This window comes from Natator depressus, chromosome 1 (genome assembly GCF_965152275.1).
Source record: "Natator depressus isolate rNatDep1 chromosome 1, rNatDep2.hap1, whole genome shotgun sequence".
NCBI classification, from domain to species: domain Eukaryota; kingdom Metazoa; phylum Chordata; order Testudines; family Cheloniidae; genus Natator; species Natator depressus.
In genome coordinates this window covers 159,791,438-159,811,567 of record NC_134234.1, presented here as the reverse complement: position 1 = coordinate 159,811,567, position 20,130 = coordinate 159,791,438, and the positions used below count along the sequence as shown (strand labels likewise).

The 20,130-nt window shown below is 46.1% G+C and overlaps 1 protein-coding gene across 2 annotated transcripts in view; it reads left to right on the top strand.

The window, feature by feature from the left end:
- Nucleotides 1-13: 13 nt before the first annotated feature.
- The window catches only part of TTC3 (tetratricopeptide repeat domain 3), a 132,191-nt gene continuing 112,074 nt past the window's right edge, over nucleotides 14-20,130 (top strand). The window contains exons 1-5 of one of the 2 annotated variants that reach the window (XM_074970107.1): nucleotides 14-71; nucleotides 1,992-2,071; nucleotides 9,303-9,348; nucleotides 15,901-16,030; nucleotides 17,087-17,174. In XM_074970107.1, coding sequence (XP_074826208.1) covers nucleotides 2,003-2,071; nucleotides 9,303-9,348; nucleotides 15,901-16,030; nucleotides 17,087-17,174 — 333 coding nt within the window. In that variant the 5' untranslated portion in view covers nucleotides 14-71; nucleotides 1,992-2,002. Of the gene's footprint in view, nucleotides 72-1,991; nucleotides 2,072-9,302; nucleotides 9,349-15,497; nucleotides 15,529-15,900; nucleotides 16,031-17,086; nucleotides 17,175-20,130 lie in introns of those variants that run through there. The other variant, XM_074970115.1, reaches the window with a different exon arrangement.

Below are 20,130 nucleotides of genomic sequence, written 5' to 3'. Positions count from 1 at the left end.
TGTTTTTTGGCAGAAGTTCCGCTCGTTGGTCGCGGCTGCTGTCGCTGCTCTCGGGGCTCGGGCCCGGCCCGGTGAGTGAGGGGGGGCGTTGTCAGGGGGTGCGCCTGGGGTGTCGGTTGAACGATCGTTTCTGTGCTCGCGGTTCCCCCGCCTGCTCTGCGTGCGGCGCGCGGCCGGGGGCGGCGGCGATTGTGCTTAGCCCCGGAGAGGCCTGTATCCGCGGCGGGGGGGGAGGGATCACACGGCGCCCTCGCTCCCCCCGTACCTCCCCCGTGCTGTCTGCCAGGGGTGCCCCAGCGAGGAGGGGACAGGAGCCCGCTGGCACCATCCGCCCGGGCTCCGGCGGGTCCCGCTCGCTCCCCTCGCCCACCCCAGAGCTCTTGCGGCGGCGGCGCCGCCAGGCCGCGTCCGGTGGCGGGGAGAGGCGGGTCGGAGGCAGCAGGCGCGCCCCGCAAGGAATGCCGGCTTGGCCTGAGGCGCTTCCGGCGCCCAGGTTTGCGGAGTAAACGTGGGCGAAGGGAGCTAGGTGTCACGTGAGGCGGCGTCCAGCCCGCGTGGAACAGGGGCCCGCCCTCCGCCGGCTCGGGCCCCGGGCCCCCGCTTCGCCGGCGCCCGCGCTTCTGGGGCGGGCGAGCGCCCCTCCCTGTGGTGACTGACCGCCGTGAAGAGCTGGCGTTGTCTGCACTAAGGTGTACCTGTGTCCTGTGAAACGGGGGTGACGGATTAGTTCTGTAAGTGTTACGATCACCCCTAGCTAGCTTTGGGTCACAAGAGCCAAGTCATGATGGCTGCAGACTGCTTTAATTGTTCTGTGCTGAAATAGATAATGCCTGGGATCCACTGTATGGTAAAGACTATAGGTAAGCCCCTATGGGGAAACACGCAGACCAGTCTGGACTGCATGCAGGATGCCAAGTCAGACAAAGGAACTTGGGAATCCTGAACGCAGAGTCTCTGGAATGGATAAAATTGAACCAGGGAGCTGAGGTGAGTGACTCACTGACTGGAGAGCTCAGTATGTCAGGAAGGCAGCAGTTACAGGGGGCAACCCTTCTCACTCTGGCCAAGCTTGGGTTACCTGGGTGAAGCAGTATGTCCATAAACAGGCAACGGTGGGCTGGGTTTAGGTAGGAAATATATGTACAGGCTTTTTTTTATTTAAAACCCTGTTCTCTCTCCTTGTTACATTTCTGTGAATGAATAAATCACTTGTTTTTTGAAGAACGTGTTCTGAACCACTGCATTTCATGTTGGCCACAAGCTTCCAGAGAGGAGTCTATAGTTAAACCCAGTTGCACAAGCTGAGGTATATATGGCTACTAAATGAGGAATGTTGTAGTCTGGTGATCCTGTCTAAAGTAGTGTGAATTGTGGGGTTCTGGTCTGGGAGAAGTGCAGGTAGAGGCGAGGCTTGCTACTTGGAAGAAGTGCCCATGGAGAGACAGAGAGATCACAGGACAGTTTGCCCTGAGCCAAACCAAAAGCATTTTATGAATTTGGGTTAGTGTACATAGTTGTCTGTGATCAGTAAAGAGAGTACAGGCTGTAAAATGCAAATTACAAAGAAAGTGTTTTGGGTTAGTTTTGGCAAGCAGATAGAAATTTCTATGAAGTTGACTGTTCTCTGTGGTCCAGTGCAAAAAAAACTTTCCCGAGTCATGAAGCCTACAAAAATCTTAACAGGCTGTGCTGGGACCACAGACGATCATGCTGACCGATACTGTCTCCTTGTTTCCTGTGTTCCCTCATCGGTCTATCCATCTTTTGTCTCTAGTTTTATACCTAGATTGTAACCTTTTTGGTGTCACTGGTTATCTCGACTTCTAGACGGTCCTGAGTGGAAAGCTGAATGGATTCACAGCTGACTGGATCATTTCCCCTCACATTAGGTTATAACTTAATTTTGCAGACATTCTAAGCACTATCAGATGAATATACAAATTGAGTTTCTGGGTTTTTTTATAATGCGTTTCTGGCTTTTTTTCCCCCAGAGGCATGCACTATGGAAGTAACTACATTGAAGTCTGATTCCACTTTTTATGGTGGTTGTGCTAAACAATGCTGTGAATTGGTAAGTAACTATTAATATATAAGGGACTGGCAGGATGCCTAATGGAGGCTGTTAATTAGGTGGTCTGCACTCTGATTTTGTCCTGGAATAGCTGTCAGATAAAAGTGGTTTTTGTTTTTTAATTTAAATCATTATGCTGGTAGGGTCCCTAATCAGAACACAGTTATACTGATAGGAGGATGATCTATACCAGTATAGATTATTCCCCTTCCACTCAGGGAATAAGTTATATGCGTGTATCAGATAGTATCTGGCCCTCAGGAGGAGTCAGGGGCTCAGCTTACCTCTGACAGGCTGCACTAGGGAGAATGAGGCAACTCAGATTCATCTGGCTTACTGAGTAATTGGGAAGCATTTAATTAGGCAGTGAAGTACCTGGGCGTGATAAAGAAAGCTATTCCCAGAGGGGATGGGAATCCAGTGAAGGAAACCCGGGAAGAATACTCTTCAGTGGGAGGGTTTCTGGAAGGAAGGGACTATGAATGACTCCCATGAAAGACGTCAACAGGCAGAAGCCCTGGAATGAGAAATCAGACGTTATCCTGAGGAAAGGTCTTGGGAGTTTGGCCTTGACCCAAGAAAAGAGACCCTCCCCCAGTTAATAAGAAGAGGCCCTGGACTCTAGAAAAGGGTTCTGTGTCATGAAGGCCTCACTGGTAAGGGACATGGATATAACTGTGTTGACAGACTAATGCTGACTTAGGCCCTGCACCTTCCTGTGCATGTGGTATTCCACCTTTGGGGTTGAATAAACTAGGCCCCTGAACGGTTGAGATGTGTATATTGAACATCATTGGACTTCATAAAACTGTCACTCAGGGAAACTGAGGCAGAGACAATGGTGGGGCCTCACTGGGCTGCCAGGGGTACTCTAGGGTGAGGGCCCTGATTGTGGTATGGTGCTAGAAGTGGGGTATGAGGCCCCTTCCCATCAAGTAGGGATGATAACACAGAGCAATGCTTACACTCGTCTTGAGTGAAAGATGTCGTATGTTCTGGATCTGCAGAAGGAGTAGCAGTGACAACTCAAGGAGCCCTTGTCACAGGCTTGCGGGGGAGCCCAGCAATCCTTGTAGGCCCAGCTGTTACAAATGGAAGGGAAAGAAGTCAGATGGTCCTGCTAAGGGGGTGCAGGTACTGTGGGCAAGAGGGGCATGCAAATTGGGTTGTCCCTGGAGTAACAAGGGAGATTACTGGGTGGTGCAGAGTACTGTGGCACACCCAGAAAGTGCTGGGTCACAAAGGATGCCTAGTCTCAGACGCAAGAGACCCCGATGTCTCTTAAAGAGACTAAGAAAACACTGTTTGTGGCCAAGAAGGGTGATTGTCCTAGAATTATTAACGTGCTTGAAATGTGAAGAACTGGGGCATGGAAAGACACATTGCCTGGCAAGAAATTTAAACAGAGGAGACCTCCCATGGGAATGCATGAAGTTGTGTAATGGGAAACTCACAGTACAGAAGCCAGGGCTAGAGCTTGACCAGAGGGTTCCACCTCCCCACACTCCGAATTATCTGGGATACAGTGATTTCTCTTGTAGCCACAGGGCAGAAAAACTTCAGAAGTTTGAAGGGCTTGATGGTCCCAGCACTTGCTGGGAAAGAAAGAAGGGGCCCCAGGCTGAGGAAGCTTGGGAGGCAAGATCAGCCTAGGTCCCAAAGTTCCCAGAGTCCCAAGGAGCGTGTGGGGCAAGAAAGCAAATGAGGTGGTGAAGCAGTTCTACATTTGCATCTGCAAACTGGATGTTTTCCTGGGAAAATTATTTGAGCAAGGTAAGCAAGCCCATCAACTATCTGACAGGTAGTTTGGGCTAGTAGCAGATAGTGAGGGAAATTATTTAGTCAGGTCTTGGATTAAAGTGCTTGAAAGGGAATAGAGTCTGTCTTAGGAGAAACCTTGTGTTAGCACTCAAGACGCCCAACAGGTAAGAGTGCAGCACTAACACCTGGATGGGCAGACAATGTTTAAAATATTCCAAGCTTTGAAAGACAGTAAACCTGAATAAGATGTCAAAGGCCAGATGCTGCCTGACCAGGAGAGACCACTCTCAGCAGTGGTGAATACGCGAGACCAAGAAATCCTGATTTTTTTTTTTTTTTTTTTAAGGAGGGAAGCAGGGCTCAGAGATGGGAGTAGCTTAAGTCAAGAGTCCAAACGACAGCATTACTGGGGATGACTGATCAGGAAAGCAAATATAGACTCAAGGCGAAAAGCAGATGCACTACCCTAATAAGAGAGCTGTACTCAGACTCCTTTGCATGTGAAAAGCTGGGCAGTTCCAAGTCTAAGAATAATAGAATCATAGAAGATTAGGGTTGGAAGACACCTCAGGAGGTCATCTAGTCCAAACCCCTGCTCAAAGCAGGACCAACCCGAACTAAACCATCCCAGCCGGTTTATAGGCTGGGCCTTAAAAACCTCTAAGGATGGAGATTCCATTACGTCCCTAGGTAACCCATTCCAGTGCTTCAGCACCCTCCAAGTGAAATAGTTTTTTCCGAATATCCAACCTAGACCTCCCCCACTGCAACTTGAGACCATTGCTCCTTGTTCTGTCATCTGCCACCACTGAGAACAGCTAGTTCCATCCTCTTTGGAACCCCCACTTCAGGCAGTTGAAGGCTGCTATCAAATCCCCCCTCACTCTTCTCTTCTGCAGACTAAATAACCCCAGTTCCCTTAGCCTCTCCTCATAAGTAGTATACCCCAGCCCTCTTATCATTTTCGTTGCCCTCCGCTGGACTCTCTCCAATTTGTCCTCATCCTTTCTGTAGTGGGGGGCCAAAACTGGATGCAGTACTTCAGATGTGGCCTCACCAGTTTCGAATAGAGGGCAATAATCACTTCCCTCGATCTGCTGGCAATCTTTTTTTTTGCAGGACTGCCGCTTAGCTAGTCAGTCCCCAGCCTATAGTAGTGCATGGGATTCTTCCGTCCTAAGTCCAGGACTCTGTACTTGTTGAACCTCATCAGATTTCTTTTAGTCCAATCCTCCAATTAATGTGACTGACAGACGCCATCAACCAGCCAAAACAGGAAGTGAAAGACACTATGGACGGACAGTACAGCACCACACAGAAGGATTTGAAGCAGCTGCTGCATCTGGAATAGAAGAGGGCAGACAAGCTCTATGAGGCGTCTGGGCCAATGGCAGGATACAGGTGCCAATCTCTCTGTGGCCAAGCAGCTGCTTTCGGAGGTGAGGCTAAAAAGGGGAAATGAAGAAAGAAGAAAAGAGGCTGCTGAAGGATTAGTTGCGAAGTCTGCACATAGCAAAGCAGGCTGGAACCTCCCAGCTCCAAGAAGACTTAGACAAGCTTACTGAGGAGTTAAAGGAGAAGAAAGAGTTTCCAGCAACTACAGATGCTGAAGGATGCTTTTTTCATTAACAGCAGGGCCAAGATTGACTTGATACAGCAGAAGAAAGATTTCAGCTCTTAGTCTTTCTTCTGCCATATGTACTCAGCTGTGTTCGGCTGATGCACGACTGCCATCAGCAATTGTGAATTGTTTCACTATGGCTTGCAGCAGGGCTGCTTGGATGACACTGCAGTGTTCCATGAGGGGGCTCCTGTCTCGGCTCTGGAAATACTGCAGGATAAGGCATAAGGTGTTTGTAATGCTCACAACAAGAGTGCACAGCTGAGCGGATTCCATGCTTATCAGGCTGTGGTGTCCGTGCGACTAACCCAGGCTTTTGAAAAAAGGGGCTAAAAAAACCTTAGTTTGTTTGTCATTGATATGAGGGAGGGAGGAAGGAAAATATATCATGAGAGGCTAAAGCCATGTTCCCATTACAACCTGCGACAATGTTTTGGTCACATGAGGCATTGCAAGCCCTACCCAAAATCCCATTTGCCTACTTGTACTGTGGGATAGCTACCCACAGTGCAGTGCTCGGTGCATCAGTGCAAGCACTGCTAATGAGGATGCAGTCCGCCGACACGATGAGTATGGGGTGGACACACAAGACAGACTTGCTTAATTTGGAGGTTAGATGTTGACTTACATAAAGTCAACTTAACTTTGTAGTGTAGACATGGCCAGAGCTCTTTTTCAGGTCTGGGAAACATACTTAATGTTACAACTAAATACAAGGTGGAACAGATTGTTTAGTGTAAGTAGTTCACCTTGAATGGTCCCTTGAAATATGTTAAGTGGCCTGTTAACAATCCTCCAGTCATGGGGAAGGGGGAGGGGGAACGGCAGCTTGTTTTGTGGTAATGGGTTATAGATGGTTGTAATGAGCCATAAATTCAGTGTCTCTATTCAGTCCATGATTTTTATTGTCAAGAAAGTTTGAACTAAAGGTTCCAGACTTTTGAAGGTGTTGTGCAGATTTCCTTTGAGAATGAGAACTGAGATCAGATATAGAGTGATCGCTTTGTGAAATGTGTTCACCCACAGGTGACGTGGTGTTTTTGTCTTATCATTTTCCTGTGTTAATATAGTAATTGTCTGGTTTCACCCATGTAGTTGTTGTTGAGGTCATTTAGTGTTGACCCTGTAGACTTGACTTCACTGCTATGATGATCAACACCCCCCCCACAACACACCTTTCAAGAGCCATGGGTCCTACACATGCCTGTCACAACATCTGGTGTACCTCATCCAGAGGTGCCGAAGCAGTCTTGGAGTTATGGGCTCTTTCTTGAGAGAAGTGGAGGCCCAGGCCTCCTCCTAAGAAGGGTATGATCCCAGAAAGACTGTAAAGAGGTCGGAGATGTAGCACATGTGTAATATCATGACACAGTGATAATCTTGTCTGACTAAGCTGTGCAATTTACTATATTTGGCCATATTCAATGATTACTTAAAGGGTGGGAGACCCAAAGGGACTTGTTGGTTGGATTGCCTGTTTTCCTGAAACGGGTAGGGTTCAGCACAGGGGTGGGCAAACTGCAGCCCAGGGGCCGCATCTGGCCCTCCAGATGTTTTAATCCAGCCCTTGAGCTCCCGCTGGGGAGCGGGGTCCAGGGCTTTCACTGCTTAAGCCGGGGAGTGGGGTCGGGGGCTTGCCCCGCTCTGCGCAGCTCCCAAAAGCAGCAGCATGTCCGCCCTCCTGCTCCTATGCATAGGGGCAGCCAGGTGTCTTGGCACGCTGCCCCCTCCTCAAGCGCTGCCCCCGCGGCTCCCATTGGCCAGGAACCACGGCCAATGGGAGCTGCAGGGGTGGCGCCTGCGGATGGGGCAGCATGCAAAGCCACCTGGCTGTCCCTAGGAGTAGGAGCAGGAGGGGGGACCTGCTGCTGCTTGAGGTAAGTACTCCCCGAGCCTGCACCCCTGATTCCCCCTTCCACCCTCCGAACCCCTCAGTCCCAGCCCAGAGCACCCTCCTGCACCCCCAACCACTCATCTTCCAAGTCCCAGCCTGGAGCCCCCTCCCACATCCTGAACTACTCATTTCTGGCCCCACTCCAGAGCCCTCACCCCCAGCTGGAGCCCTCACCCCCTCCCACGCCCCAACCCCCAATTTTGTGAGCATTCATGGCCCACCATACAATTTCCATACCTAGATGTGGCCCTTGGTCCAGAAAGTTTGGCCACCCCTCATTTAATAGGACTGTGAAGACCAATGGCTGAATGAGTACTCCTGGAGGAATTCTGTGCCAAAAAATTAAAAATTCTGCAAAGTTCTGCATATTTTATTTGTCAAAGTAATGCAGTATAATCACAGCAGTTTCATTTATTTTGGTAATTTATTTAAACTACCATACAGAAAAAAATCACAATAACTGTTAACTTTCATGTGCGTTAGGAGATGTTGAAGTTACAAATACTTGGTAACCAGTACCCTGCACTCCAGTTATAATCTTGGATTTTCATTTAATTACATTACAGATCACCAAAATAAAAGTAAAGTAGAATGTCGTTTTAAATTGCTCAGACTTTCACACATGAAAGTGATACAGTGTTGCTAATCATTGTCCTGTCTTTTTTTAAAATGGGTAAGTAAAATAGATCCTGAGCTGCAATCTCGCTCCATTGTGCCACTCTGGCAGAGGAAAAAAAATGAGAAAGCACATAGATCTTCCTAGCTGAGGATTCCCTTACTGTCACTTACTGTAAGGCTCCTTTACATTGCCCTGGCAATGTAAAGGAGCCTTTAAGCTTTTACATGTGTTTTAGGCTCCTGGGGGAATTGACTAAGAATGGGAACAATTAACTGACAATGGGAACTTTAGCAGCCTACATGCTTCTTTGTTACATTTCTGCTCTGCCTCACAGGACAAAGCCTGCCTTACAAAGGCCTACCCCCTTCAAGCCCGGGCACCACAATAGCAAGGGAGTGGAACAGAGTGTCTCTTGCTGTCCACACGCAGGCATGTGCCGTGCCTTGCCCTGCCCTGCCCCCTTAGCATCTCTCCACATTTCTCCCCCTCCCCCTCACCACCCCCAGGCTACATCTCTTTTGGCTGCTCCAGGCAGATGTGCCCAGGCTGCCAGGGAAAGGGGTGTGTGTTTTCCACAGATTTCTTTGCTCCCCCAGGTATTTTTCAGCAGGGGAGCAAAGCAATCTGCAACAGTATTCTGTGCAGAATTCCCCCTGGAGTAAATGAGGAGTAGTGTTGATTGATTTCTAAGGGCAAGTCTACACTTCAAACGCTGCATTGGTGCAGTTGCATCGCTGTAGTGCTTTAATGAAGACTCTAAGCCAATGCAAGAGAGCTCTCCCATTGGTTTAGTTAAACCATCTACCTGAGAGGCTGTAGCTATGTTAGTGAGAGAGCTTTTCCCATAGTGCTGTCTACATAGGGGGGTAAGCTGGTATACCTTCATTGCTCAGGGGCTTGGATTTTTCACACCCCTGAGTGACTTAGTTATACCAGTATAGGTCTGTCTTGTAGACCAGACCTGAGGCAGATTCATCCAGTTCTACTCAAAGAAAATAGTAAGACCATCTGTGTTGAAGGTGGGATTAAAAATGCTTGCATTCAGAGTAGAGGGACAGGAATGATCCTTGTGGCTGTGTCCACAAAGTGTTTTTTTTTCCCTTGTGTTATTTGGGAGCAAAGTCTTCTAGCACTATTACTATTCCTTGATATCTTAGTACAGCAAAGGGTGAGAAAAGTGGTGACAGACCTTAAAAAGTCCTTAGCAAGGTTAAATAAATGTAAACTGCTTTAGAACCAATTAAATCACTATTGCGAAGAGGAATTATATTGCCTGTGGTTTGTGCATTGTGATTGTTGCTTACTATGCAAAAAATAAAATTTTCTTTATTTTTAGGTTCATGAGAAATTTAGAAAGCGTTCTTCAAATAAACATAAAACAGGTATGTAAACTGATGTTGGAAGTTAGCAAACATTTTACTTTTGTCTGCTTTACTTGGTCATTTGGACTGATGTTTCACTCCTTCTCCCCTCACCCCCCCTATATTTTGCTTGGATGGCTGGGAACATTCTTTTGGAGCCCTGTTGAGCAGAAGCACATATATTTCATGCTGCAATATTTCTCACTCTTGTCCTAACAGAGAACCATATGTTAGCAAGAATAATAATGCTATTTTATTAGGATTACATGCATGCAACCTCTTAGTATGATGTGAGAATGGAAGCTTAAATTCAGCATTAATTTTCCATTTCAGGTTCAACTCTGTTTTCTTAATGAGGTGTCTTTGAGTTGCTTCAGCTATGTGGTCTTGGGCTGCAATCCTGCAGAGGCTTAATTTTACACTGTGAAGAGACCTATTGAGGTCATTGGGGCTAGGATCTAGTGGCTTGGTTTGTTTGAGCTACAGTTTTTTTTCCTGTAACTAAATATGCATTTCTGTAGAAAGGAAGGATTGTCTTGCAGTTAAGGCACTGGACTGGGAATTGGGCGATTATGAGTTGAATTCCTGATTTTACCATGCTTATTGTGTGACCATGGGCATGTTGTTAATTTTTGGGTGCATGTGTATTCTCTCTGGCCAGATAGCCTGGAAACAGACTTTATCAAACTGCCCAAGAAGACCACAGACTTGGTTCAGTGGCAAAGGTACTCGGCCAGGTTTATTATCCTAGCTCCCTGGATCAACATCTACAGTTACATTGTAACAGGCATACATGTGCTAGTGTACTTGGCTCGGTGAGCAGTGGCCTTTGACTCCCGCATCGGCTGGACGAAGACACCCCCTCTGTGACCCTTCTTTTATACACTGATACAAATAAGTTTTATGTCTTGCCCCTCTGACGTGGTTAGTTACCACCCTTTACCTTGTACATGTTGGCTCGATCAGAACATCTCTATGCATCACCCTGACCTTATCTTTGGGAGGGGTCACTGTGTCATCTTCGGGTAGTATATTTATACCATAACTTGGTATTGGGGTGTTCTGGTACCACCCTTCTGGAATGTGTTTATGCAAGTATCCTGTGCCTAGCACTCCTAAGGAGTGTTTGTGTTTTTTGTAATGCCAGCCCTGTTCTTGCCAAGTTTCTGCATCAGACAGTGAACATGCAAGCAAACATCTGTTTCGTAAGAGGGCCTGACATTTGCTCATAGCCTGACTCTTGCGAACTTTGCTTTATATCAGCAGGGCCTGACTTAGGCCTTAAGCCTCATACCAAGCCCCATTCTTCAGACTCTCTCAACTACACGTCACTTAATCTCTTTTGACTCACCTATACAGAGAAATTTACCAATATTAGTATACTGCTATAACTCCCCATGTAGACACTTTTATTTGGAAAAACAGTGGATTTTTTTTACAGTTTAAAAATGGCCACTGTTATTCCAGGTGTCCACGCTTGGAGTTATATTGATATAATAGTGCTGGTGAAGTCCTCCATGTACCCAAGACCTTGGTACCTCAGTTCCTTCATAGGGATTCTCCCATTTGTTGTCTCTTTAGATTGTAAGCTGTTTGGGTCATGGACTGTTTCTTACTACACTTACTATATATTGGGGTGGCCAACCTGTGCTCTGGAGCTGCATGCAGCTCTTCAGAAGATATGTGGCTCCTGCTAGGAGCCGACTCTTGGGGAAAAAATGATGGGTGTTCAGCACCTACCGGCAGCCCTAGCAGCCCCTCTCCCTCCCTCCCAGTGCCTCCTGCCCGCTGCAATCAGCTATTTTGTGACATGCAGGAGGCTCGGGGGTAGGGTGGGGGAGGAGTGAGAACACTGCTTACTCGGGGGGAGGGGGTGGGAAAGGGTGGGGTGGGGACTTGGGGAAAGGGATAGAGTGGGGAGCGGGACCTGGGACAGAGCCAGTGGTCCAGCACCCCGTGGCCGGCACCAGTGTCTTCTTGAATAAAGCACACAGTAACTAGCTGGTGTGGAAATTTTTAATCAAATTCTTACATTGCCTAACAATGGAAGGCAAGAGCAAACAGAAAAGAAAATACACAGATGAAAATCGAAGCTTCCAACAGGAGTGGGAGAATAAGTACTTTTTTGTTGAACGTAGTGGTAAGGCCATGTGACTTCTTTGACAGATGTGTGTCTCAGTTCAAATCTTCAAACTTGAGGCATCGTTTCGCTTCAAGTCATGCACATATGGATCAAGAATTCTCACAAGGTTCTGAAACTCCGCACTCTAAAACTGAAAACTTTGGGGGGGAAAAAACCAAACAGATGTAGAAGCCCAGTTCTTCACCAGATTTGCCAACTGATCAGACTGTAATGTTAGCCTCCTATTATGTGGCCTGGCACATAGCCTGTGTGAAAAAGCCCTACTCTGAAGGAGAGCTTATAAAAACATGCCTCACTGATGTGATTTCAGTCCTGTCACCAGAGAACGAGAATCTACAGAAGAAAATGTCTGGCCTGCAGCTTTCACGCCACATAATAGAACGCAGAATCTCCAACTTGAACAGGGACATCAAATTGCAACTGCACTCACAACTTCAGCAGTGTGAGTATTTGAGCAACTCTTTGGATGAGTCGTGCCATGCACAGGATAAACCTTCTTATCGGTGTTTGTCCGCACTGTATCTGACGACTGTTGTAAGGGAAGAACTCCTCGATATTGTGTCACTAAAGGACAAAACTCATGGATGAGATCTAAAGGAGGCATTGATGTTGGTAGTTGCAATGGCAGTGAGCTTCTGTAAAGGCAAGTGGCTTTTTGCAACAGACAGGGCTCTGTCCACGTGGGGATCTGCGAATGGATTAGTAGGGCTTTGTAAGTCTGAGAGCTTTCCCGAATTTTGGACATTTCCCTGTGGTGGTCATCGGGACCAACTGGTGTCTAAAAATCTCAAATTTGGTATCATGAAAGCTGTCTTGCACATTGTGAAATTCATTCTCTCAAATGCACTCAATCACAGACAGTTTCATAATCTAGTTGAAGAACTGGGTGAAGATGACATCCCTGCCCATTTGCCATTCTGTGCAGTTCGATGGCTTTTGAGAGGTAAAGTTATTTCCCATTTTTTCGAGCTCCTGGAACCAGTAAAATTGTTTATGGAGGAGAAGCACAGAAAAGACCCCGAGTTTACAGATCGTGGGTGGGTTCTAGACTTGACATTTCTTGCAGACGTGATGCTGCATTTGGATAAACTAAACATGGACTTAAAAGGAAAATTCCGGTTGCTGTCTGATCTAGTGCAAGGTGTATTTGCGTTCATGAACAAACTGCAGTTATTTCAGACAAATGAGGTAGAGAACACACTTTCCCTCAATGTCACAACTTCAAGCCAGATCAAAAGAAGATACAGCAGAACCCCTAAAAAGGAGCACAACTAGTTATGCGAGCGTGATTAAAGATCTGAAGGCAGTTTTGAGGAAAGATTCCAAGATTTGCATCAGAAAAGACCTCAAATCAGATTTCTGATTATCTGAAGGCCCCTTTAGTGACAGACGAATCAACATCCCAGATGGAAATAATAGAACTTTTGGAAGACGACAGATTGTCTTCTGAACAGATTTCAGAGGGGACCCTTACTTTCTGGAAATCTGTACCAAGGGATAAATATGCCAACAGAGGTGCAGCCCTAAAATTAATCTTGATGTTTGCCTCTACCTATCTTTGAGTCTGTTTTCTTGACACTCAAACATGTGAAATTCAAGCATCGATCCATTTTAACAGACAGCCACTTAAGAGAACTGCTACGTGTGAGCACAACTGAACACAAATCAGATTTCAAGGGGATTGTTGAAAGCAGACTGCCAGAAGTCCCACTAAGTAAAAGATTATCGGTAACTATATATTATAAATGCATAATAAATATACATTATCAACTTACATAATTGTGCGCGCCTGTGTGTGTGTGTGTATGTATATGTATATATTAGTGGCAGAGCTCTGACCTTGTCCCCGTGGGTTCCAGGCGGTTTATGCTAGCCTCAGAGGCTCACTGTGACCCTCCACATAGCCCTTCTCTCTCTAGGGCCAGGGTTACAGTCTTCTGAGCCCTTTTCATCATAAGCCAGCAAAGAGGTTGGTGAGAGAACTCCTGTAGTCTCTGTTGTCCCTACGGGCTTTTTCCAGAACAGTTTAGCCTCCTGTCCTGACAGGGGTCTGTCTTCCTTTCACAGGAGGTGTTTCTGTTGTGGCGGGTTGGGGGGAACCCGGGCCTGCCCTCTACTCCAGGTTCCAGCCTAGGGACCCTAATGGCAGCAGCTGTTGGCAGCCGACCTTTCACCACCAGAGTTACTACATTTCCCTGGGCCACTTTCCCACAGCTCTCCCACTTCTCTCTCTTAATGCCTTCTTCACCCTTACCTTAGGGCTCCCTTTCTAGTGGCTTGAGGGTGTCTTCATTACCCAGCCCTTCTGGCTCCCTGGCTCTCTCTGGCCTGACTGGAGTGAGCCCTTTTATAGTATCAGAGGGGCCTTAATTAGGCTAATGAGAACATCTGACTCAAACAGCTTGAACTGACTCTTTTCAGGCTAATTGGAGTCATGTGTTCACCCTAGCCTGGAGCAGCCCTGGCTCTGGTCAGTCAGGGAACAGAAAACTGTTTATCCAGTGGCCAGTATATCTGCCTTTTACTACTCTGCTGTATCCAGCTGGCCTGGGTCTATCACAATATATACACATTATATATTATAGTGGCTTTTTGGTAATGTACTCTGGTAAATTCTGGCTCCTTCTCAGGCTCAGGTTGACCACCCTTCCTCTATGCTATGGGGTTACAGCAGCATAGCTATGATGCCATTGCTATGCTGCTACAGTGCCCATACTGTTGATATGGCTTTTGTTTTAAGAAAGTGGTTGGTCAATAACACTGGTCACAGGTTACCAAAGGGTAGAAAACTGTACTGTTTCTGTTGACTAATCAACTTTCTGTTTTACAATGCTGGCTGAGAGTCACTGCTGACTGTGTGAAGTGGGGGTGCCCTTTGGAGGCATGTAAGGCTTCCCCAGGTGTCCCATCTAGGTGAACTCACTGTGGGGAGCTCACGGTGTGAACGGGGGGGTGCTGAATGCTCTGAGGTTGGACCCAGGAAGTGCTGAAGCTGAGGAGGCTTCTTGCCCTGGACAGCATGCCCTGAAGGGAGTCATGCTGCAGCAGAGTCTTCTCCCAGAGCAGTTCCAGAACACCCAGATTGTGACCCCTGTGAGGGTCCAGAGCAAGTGGACTCCCTGAGGGGGTACCCAGCAAGAGACAGGCGTGTTGGAGGTTCCAGGAGGTGCGGTTCCAGGGGGCAGTGGAATCCAGGGCTTAACCACTGAGAGAGAGTGGACCCCCAAGAAGAGCTGTCTCACTGAAGTGAGGTTCCTCTCAGGGACCGTACAGAGCCGAGAGGGAGCACGGGGCCTGTAAGTCCGTGACCTGTACAATTTCGTCATGAATAGTAACTCTTCTTTGTCATCTCAGGCCATTATTAGGACTGTCCTACTGGTTTCTGTCTCAATTTGCATAACTGGCCAGACTCTGGATACTATGATTGAGGAGGAAGTGGCGTGGCGGTGACAATTGTCATTGTTTGTCCTTAACAAGTACCTCATCTTTTTTGAGGCTGACACACTTTTCTGGTCATGTCAGAAAAACAGTTTTGATGGCATGCTCTTGGAGGCTAATAGAGTCTACTGAATTTTAGAAATCTTTAAGTGGCTTGGTACATTAATATAATCTGTTGTCCTGGGTCCTCTGTGTAGTGGCTTCTGAGTGTCCTTTTCCTGGATTTGCTTCTCAAATGACCTATTCCAGGTCTAATTGCATGACCACAATAAGATTTCTAAAGCTCTTTGTGCTGCATCAGTCAGAAAAAAATCTGCTTTGATAGTGGTTTTTGCAGCATTCTGACCAGCTAAACTGTTCTGAGTGATTAGTGACCTGGTTAATTAATGCTATTTGCAATCTTGGGACAGTCAAGTGTTTGTTTCTCACTAGCAGGAGTTTCCAAATTACTCTTTGATATTGCTTAGTTCTAGGTTGAGCCATATGCCTCTTCGTGGTGAAGTTGGTTCTGACTGGAAGAGGGAGAAACAAATGCTTGATTTCAGCCTGTAATGCTTGCGGAAGTAGTGGGAGATGTATGGACTAGAAACTGTGGGTCAGATGCATGTTCTTCCTGAAAGGTGAAAGCAAACAAAAAGTTCTATGTGTTATTGCTAGAGATTTGTTGAGAGAGGGTAATATGTCCTTTCTTAAAAAAACAAAATCCCCAAAAAACCTCCCTCTCCCCTTCTTTTCTTCCCCTCCCCCAACCCCAAAAGAAAATCTCTTGACGCTGATCATTTGCAAATATAGCCCTTTCTGGAATCTCCCATTTATTTGGGAGGTTGTGGCAAAGAACTCAGCTATACCTGGTGTGTTCAGATTTCCTTGATTCCAGGTTTTAGGCCTGAGCATAGCATAGAAATTACTCAAATGTTTAATTAAAAAAACCCACTAAGCTTTGGTTATTCTTAATCAGGTTCCTTATGTCTTCCTTTTCTTTTATTAAGCAGCTGATCCCTGTGAAGTGTGGTGCAGTAAGCCAGTTCATGTACTGAAAGACTATTGCGATGTGATTAGAATATACATCATTTGGCCGTTTCTGTTTAAACTTGAGAATAAACCTGTAGTAACCGATTTAAGGTAAGCATGCATGTATTCATATTGGTTAATCGTGTCCTTTTACATTTTTGTTTTTATTTTAATGTGGAAGATTTCTGTGAATTTAGAGTATAGATGCATAAGTACTAAAAATGCCCACATTAATGCTTCAATCTGGCAAAGAGCAAAGTTGGCTATAACTGGGACCATACCAAATTCACAGTCCATTTTGGTCAATTTCATGGTCATATGATTTTAAAAATCATAAATTTCATGATTTCAGCTATTTAAATCTGAAACTTCACAGTGTTGTAATTGTCGGAGTCCTGACCCAAAAAGGAGATGTGGGAGGGTTGCAAGGTTGTTGTAAGAGGGTTGCAATACTACTACCTCTACTTCTGCATGGCTGCTGGTCACGTCACTGTCTTCAGAGCTGGGTGGCCAGAGAGCGACGGCTGCTGGACCGGAGCCAAGCTCTGAAGGCAGAACCACTGCCACCAGCAGTGCAGAAGTAAGGATGGTGTAGTATGGTTTTGCCACACTTATTTCTGCGCTGGTGCCTTCAGAGCTGGGCCCTCAGCCAGCAGCTGCCACTCTCTGGCCACCCAGCTCTGAAGGCAGCACAGATATAAGGGTGGCAATACTGCAGTTCCTCTAAAATAACCGTGCAATTTCCTTCCCCCCGGACCCACAACCCACTTTTGGGTCAGGACCTCCAGTTTCAGAAACACTGGTTTCCCTCTTGAAATCTCTATAGCATAGAGTAAAAAAACACAAGACCAGATTTTACAACCTGTGACAAGTTTTTCATGGCTGTGAATTTGGTAGGGGCCTGGCTATAACTGAAGAGACTTTAGATTGTGAATATCTGGGATAAACTCTTCAAAAATAGATGCCTATATTTAAACATCCAAATCATTGCCCTGGTTTTTGAAAGTGCTAAGAACCCCGCAGCTACCATTGATTTCCCATTTTTAAGAGATTGCTCTAGGTTACTAAACACTGTCTTCTTTAGATCTGACTGACTTTAATAATAGCTAAGGCTATATAACGGGACAAAAATTACTTTTTCTAAAAAAATAAATGTTTTCATTTAAGCAATTCCTACTTTTGTGAGCTAAGTTTGAAGAGACTCTGGGATATTGAGGTTCTGGAAGACCTTGTTGATTTGGCTAAGAAAGTTGTGGTAAGTGGTGGTCTATAACTTATGTTTTCAAATGTGTTAGACTGCTTAATTAGCACCTTGCCATGATACAGATCTTGATTTATATGTTAAATTAGTACAAGGCAGTTGTTTCTGCTAGGGTGAATAAATATGTTGACAGTCAGTTGGGTTGCACCATGAGTGACTGTTTTTGTAGGGGAAGTACAATGATTCAGTAATGTCTGCAGGAAAACTGGCTCCTGGGGCTTGATTGGAACATGGACCATCTTTTTGTTATGTGCTTGAACAGTGGATAGTAAAGCATTCTCTGATCCATGATTGCAGTACAGACAGTAGAGCCGCGTCAGTGAGTTGAGAGGTCCTCCTACCCGCAGAGTGAAATAAAGTTGCTTTTTCTTGGTCACTTTCACTGTTCTTTTGCTCAATAACAGTTTGCTGTTTAAATGCTGCTGCTGCTAGTCTGGTCCAAAACAACCATACACCGGTACGAGACACCAAACAAAGGAGAGGGGGAAGCAGCAAAGAAAACTGAGGGCGAGTGTGCAAATGATGAACCAAATATTTTGTGTGGGGTGTTTTTTGTTTTTAAATTGAGGTATTGCACAGTTTTTACTTTGAAAATTCTGATCAATGGAAGATTGATTGAGTGCAGCCCAAAACTGCATCTTGATGGTCCACTCTAAGAATACTTGTCTCCCACAGTATTCTTGTCAGCAAGTTAAGGAAGTATGGGCTAGATGAATGCACTATAAGGTGGGTAGAAAGCTGGCTAGATTGTCGGGCTCAACGGGTAGTGATAAATGGCTCCATGTCTAGTTGGCAGCCGGTGTCAAGTGGAGTGCCCCAGGGGTCGTTCCTGGGGCCGGTTTTGTTCAATATCTTCATAAATGATCTGGAGGATGGTGTGGATTGCACTCTCAGCAAATTTGCAGATGATACTAAACTGGGAGGAGTGGTAGATACGCTGGAGGGGAGGGATAGGATACAGAAGGACCTAGACAAATTGGAGGATTGGGCCAAAAGAAATCTGATGAGGTTCAATAAGGATAAGTGCAGGGTCCTGCACTTAGGATGGAAGAATCCAATGCACCGCTACAGACTAGGGACCGAATGGCTAGGCAGCAGTTCTGCGGAAAAGGACCTAGGGGTGACAGTGGACGAGAAGCTGGATATGAGTCAACAGTGTGCCCTTGTTGCCAAGAAGGCCAATGGCATTTTGGGATGTATAAGTAGGGGCATAGCGAGCAGATCGAGGGACGTGATCGTTCCCCTCTATTCGACACTGGTGAGGCCTCATCTGGAGTACTGTGTCCAGTTTTGGGCCCCACACTACAAGAAGGATGTGGATAAATTGGAGAGAGTCCAGCGAAGGGCAACAAAAATGATTAGGGGTCTAGAGCACATGACTTATGAGGAGAGGCTGAGGGAGCTGGGATTGTTTAGTCTGCAGAAGAGAAGAATGAGGGGGGATTTGATAGCTGCTTTCAACTACCTGAAAGGGGGTTCCAAAGAGGATGGCTCTAGACTGTTCTCAATGGTAGCAGATGACAGAACGAGGAGTAATGGTCTCAAGTTGCAATGGGGGAGGTTTAGATTGGATATTAGGAAAAACTTTTTCACTAAGAGGGTGGTGAAACACTGGAATGCGTTACCTAGGGAGGTGGTAGAATCTCCTTCCTTAGAGGTTTTTAAGGTCAGGCTTGACAAAGCCCTGGCTGGGATGATTTAACTGGGAATTGGTCCTGCTTCGAGCAGGGGGTTGGACTAGATGACCTTCTGGGGTCCCTTCCAACCCTGATATTCTATGATTCTATGATTCTCTGCTGTTACATGACTTCATAATAACTAGTGCAGTGGTTCTCAACCAGGGGTATGTGTACCCCTTGGGTGCACAGAGGTCTTACAGGGGGTACATCAACTCATCAAGATTTGCCTGGTTTTACAACAGGCTACATAAAAAGAACTAGCAAAGTTAGTACAAACTAAAATTTTCTACAGATAATGACATGTTTACACTGCTTTATATACTATACCAGTGAACTGTAAGTACAATGTTTCTATTCCAATTGATTTATTTTATTATAATGTGGTAAAAATGAGAAAGTAAGCAATTTTTCACTAATAGTGTGCTTGTGACACTTTTGTATTTTGATGTCTGATTTTGTAAGCAAGCACTTTTTAAGTGAGGTGAAATTTGGGGTAAGTAAGACAAATCAACCTCCTGAAAGAGGTACAGTAGTCTGGAAAGGTTGAGAACCACTGTACTAGTGGGTTGCACAGTTTGTTGCTTCTGTCTGAGCACATTGCCCTTACAGGGGCTCCATGCATCCTAGGTTATGGCTACACTCTGCAGCTTTTAGTGACACAGTGTGCTGTTATAGCCATGCCACTAAAAGCCACGCAGCGTAGCTGCTGTTTGTCTGAAGGAGAGAGCTCTCTTGCCGACAAAAAAAAAAAATCTTCCACCCCCCACGAGCAGCAACAGCTTTGTCAGCAGGAGGGTGCTCCTGCTGATAAGGCGCTGTTCGCACTGGTGCTTTTTGTCCATAAAACTTGTCCTTTTGGGGGTTGTTTTTTTTTTTTTTAAACCCCTGAACAACAAGTTTTGCCGATAAGTGCCAGGGTAGACATTCTCCTGGTATTCCCTCCCACAAGCTCCCTGTGTGCCAGCCTCCTTCTATTTCCTTTCTCCCCACTATCCCTTCTCCCCACTATTCTTATTTTTTGTCTTTCTGTCTGGGAAATAAGTCATTTTGGATATCAACATTGTACTGTACTGGGAGGATCAGCAAAGTTGAGATAGAGGGGGTATTGTTACGAGGTAAGGTGTTAATGGCTGCCATCAACTGGTTCTTTGAAGCTGCTGGCTCTCCTAATCAGATTCCTCTTTCTCCCCCTTCTTTTTTTTTTTTCTTCCGATTTTCACAAAAATCAATATGATTCTACTCACTGTTGCCTAGAACATTCCCTGGAATTT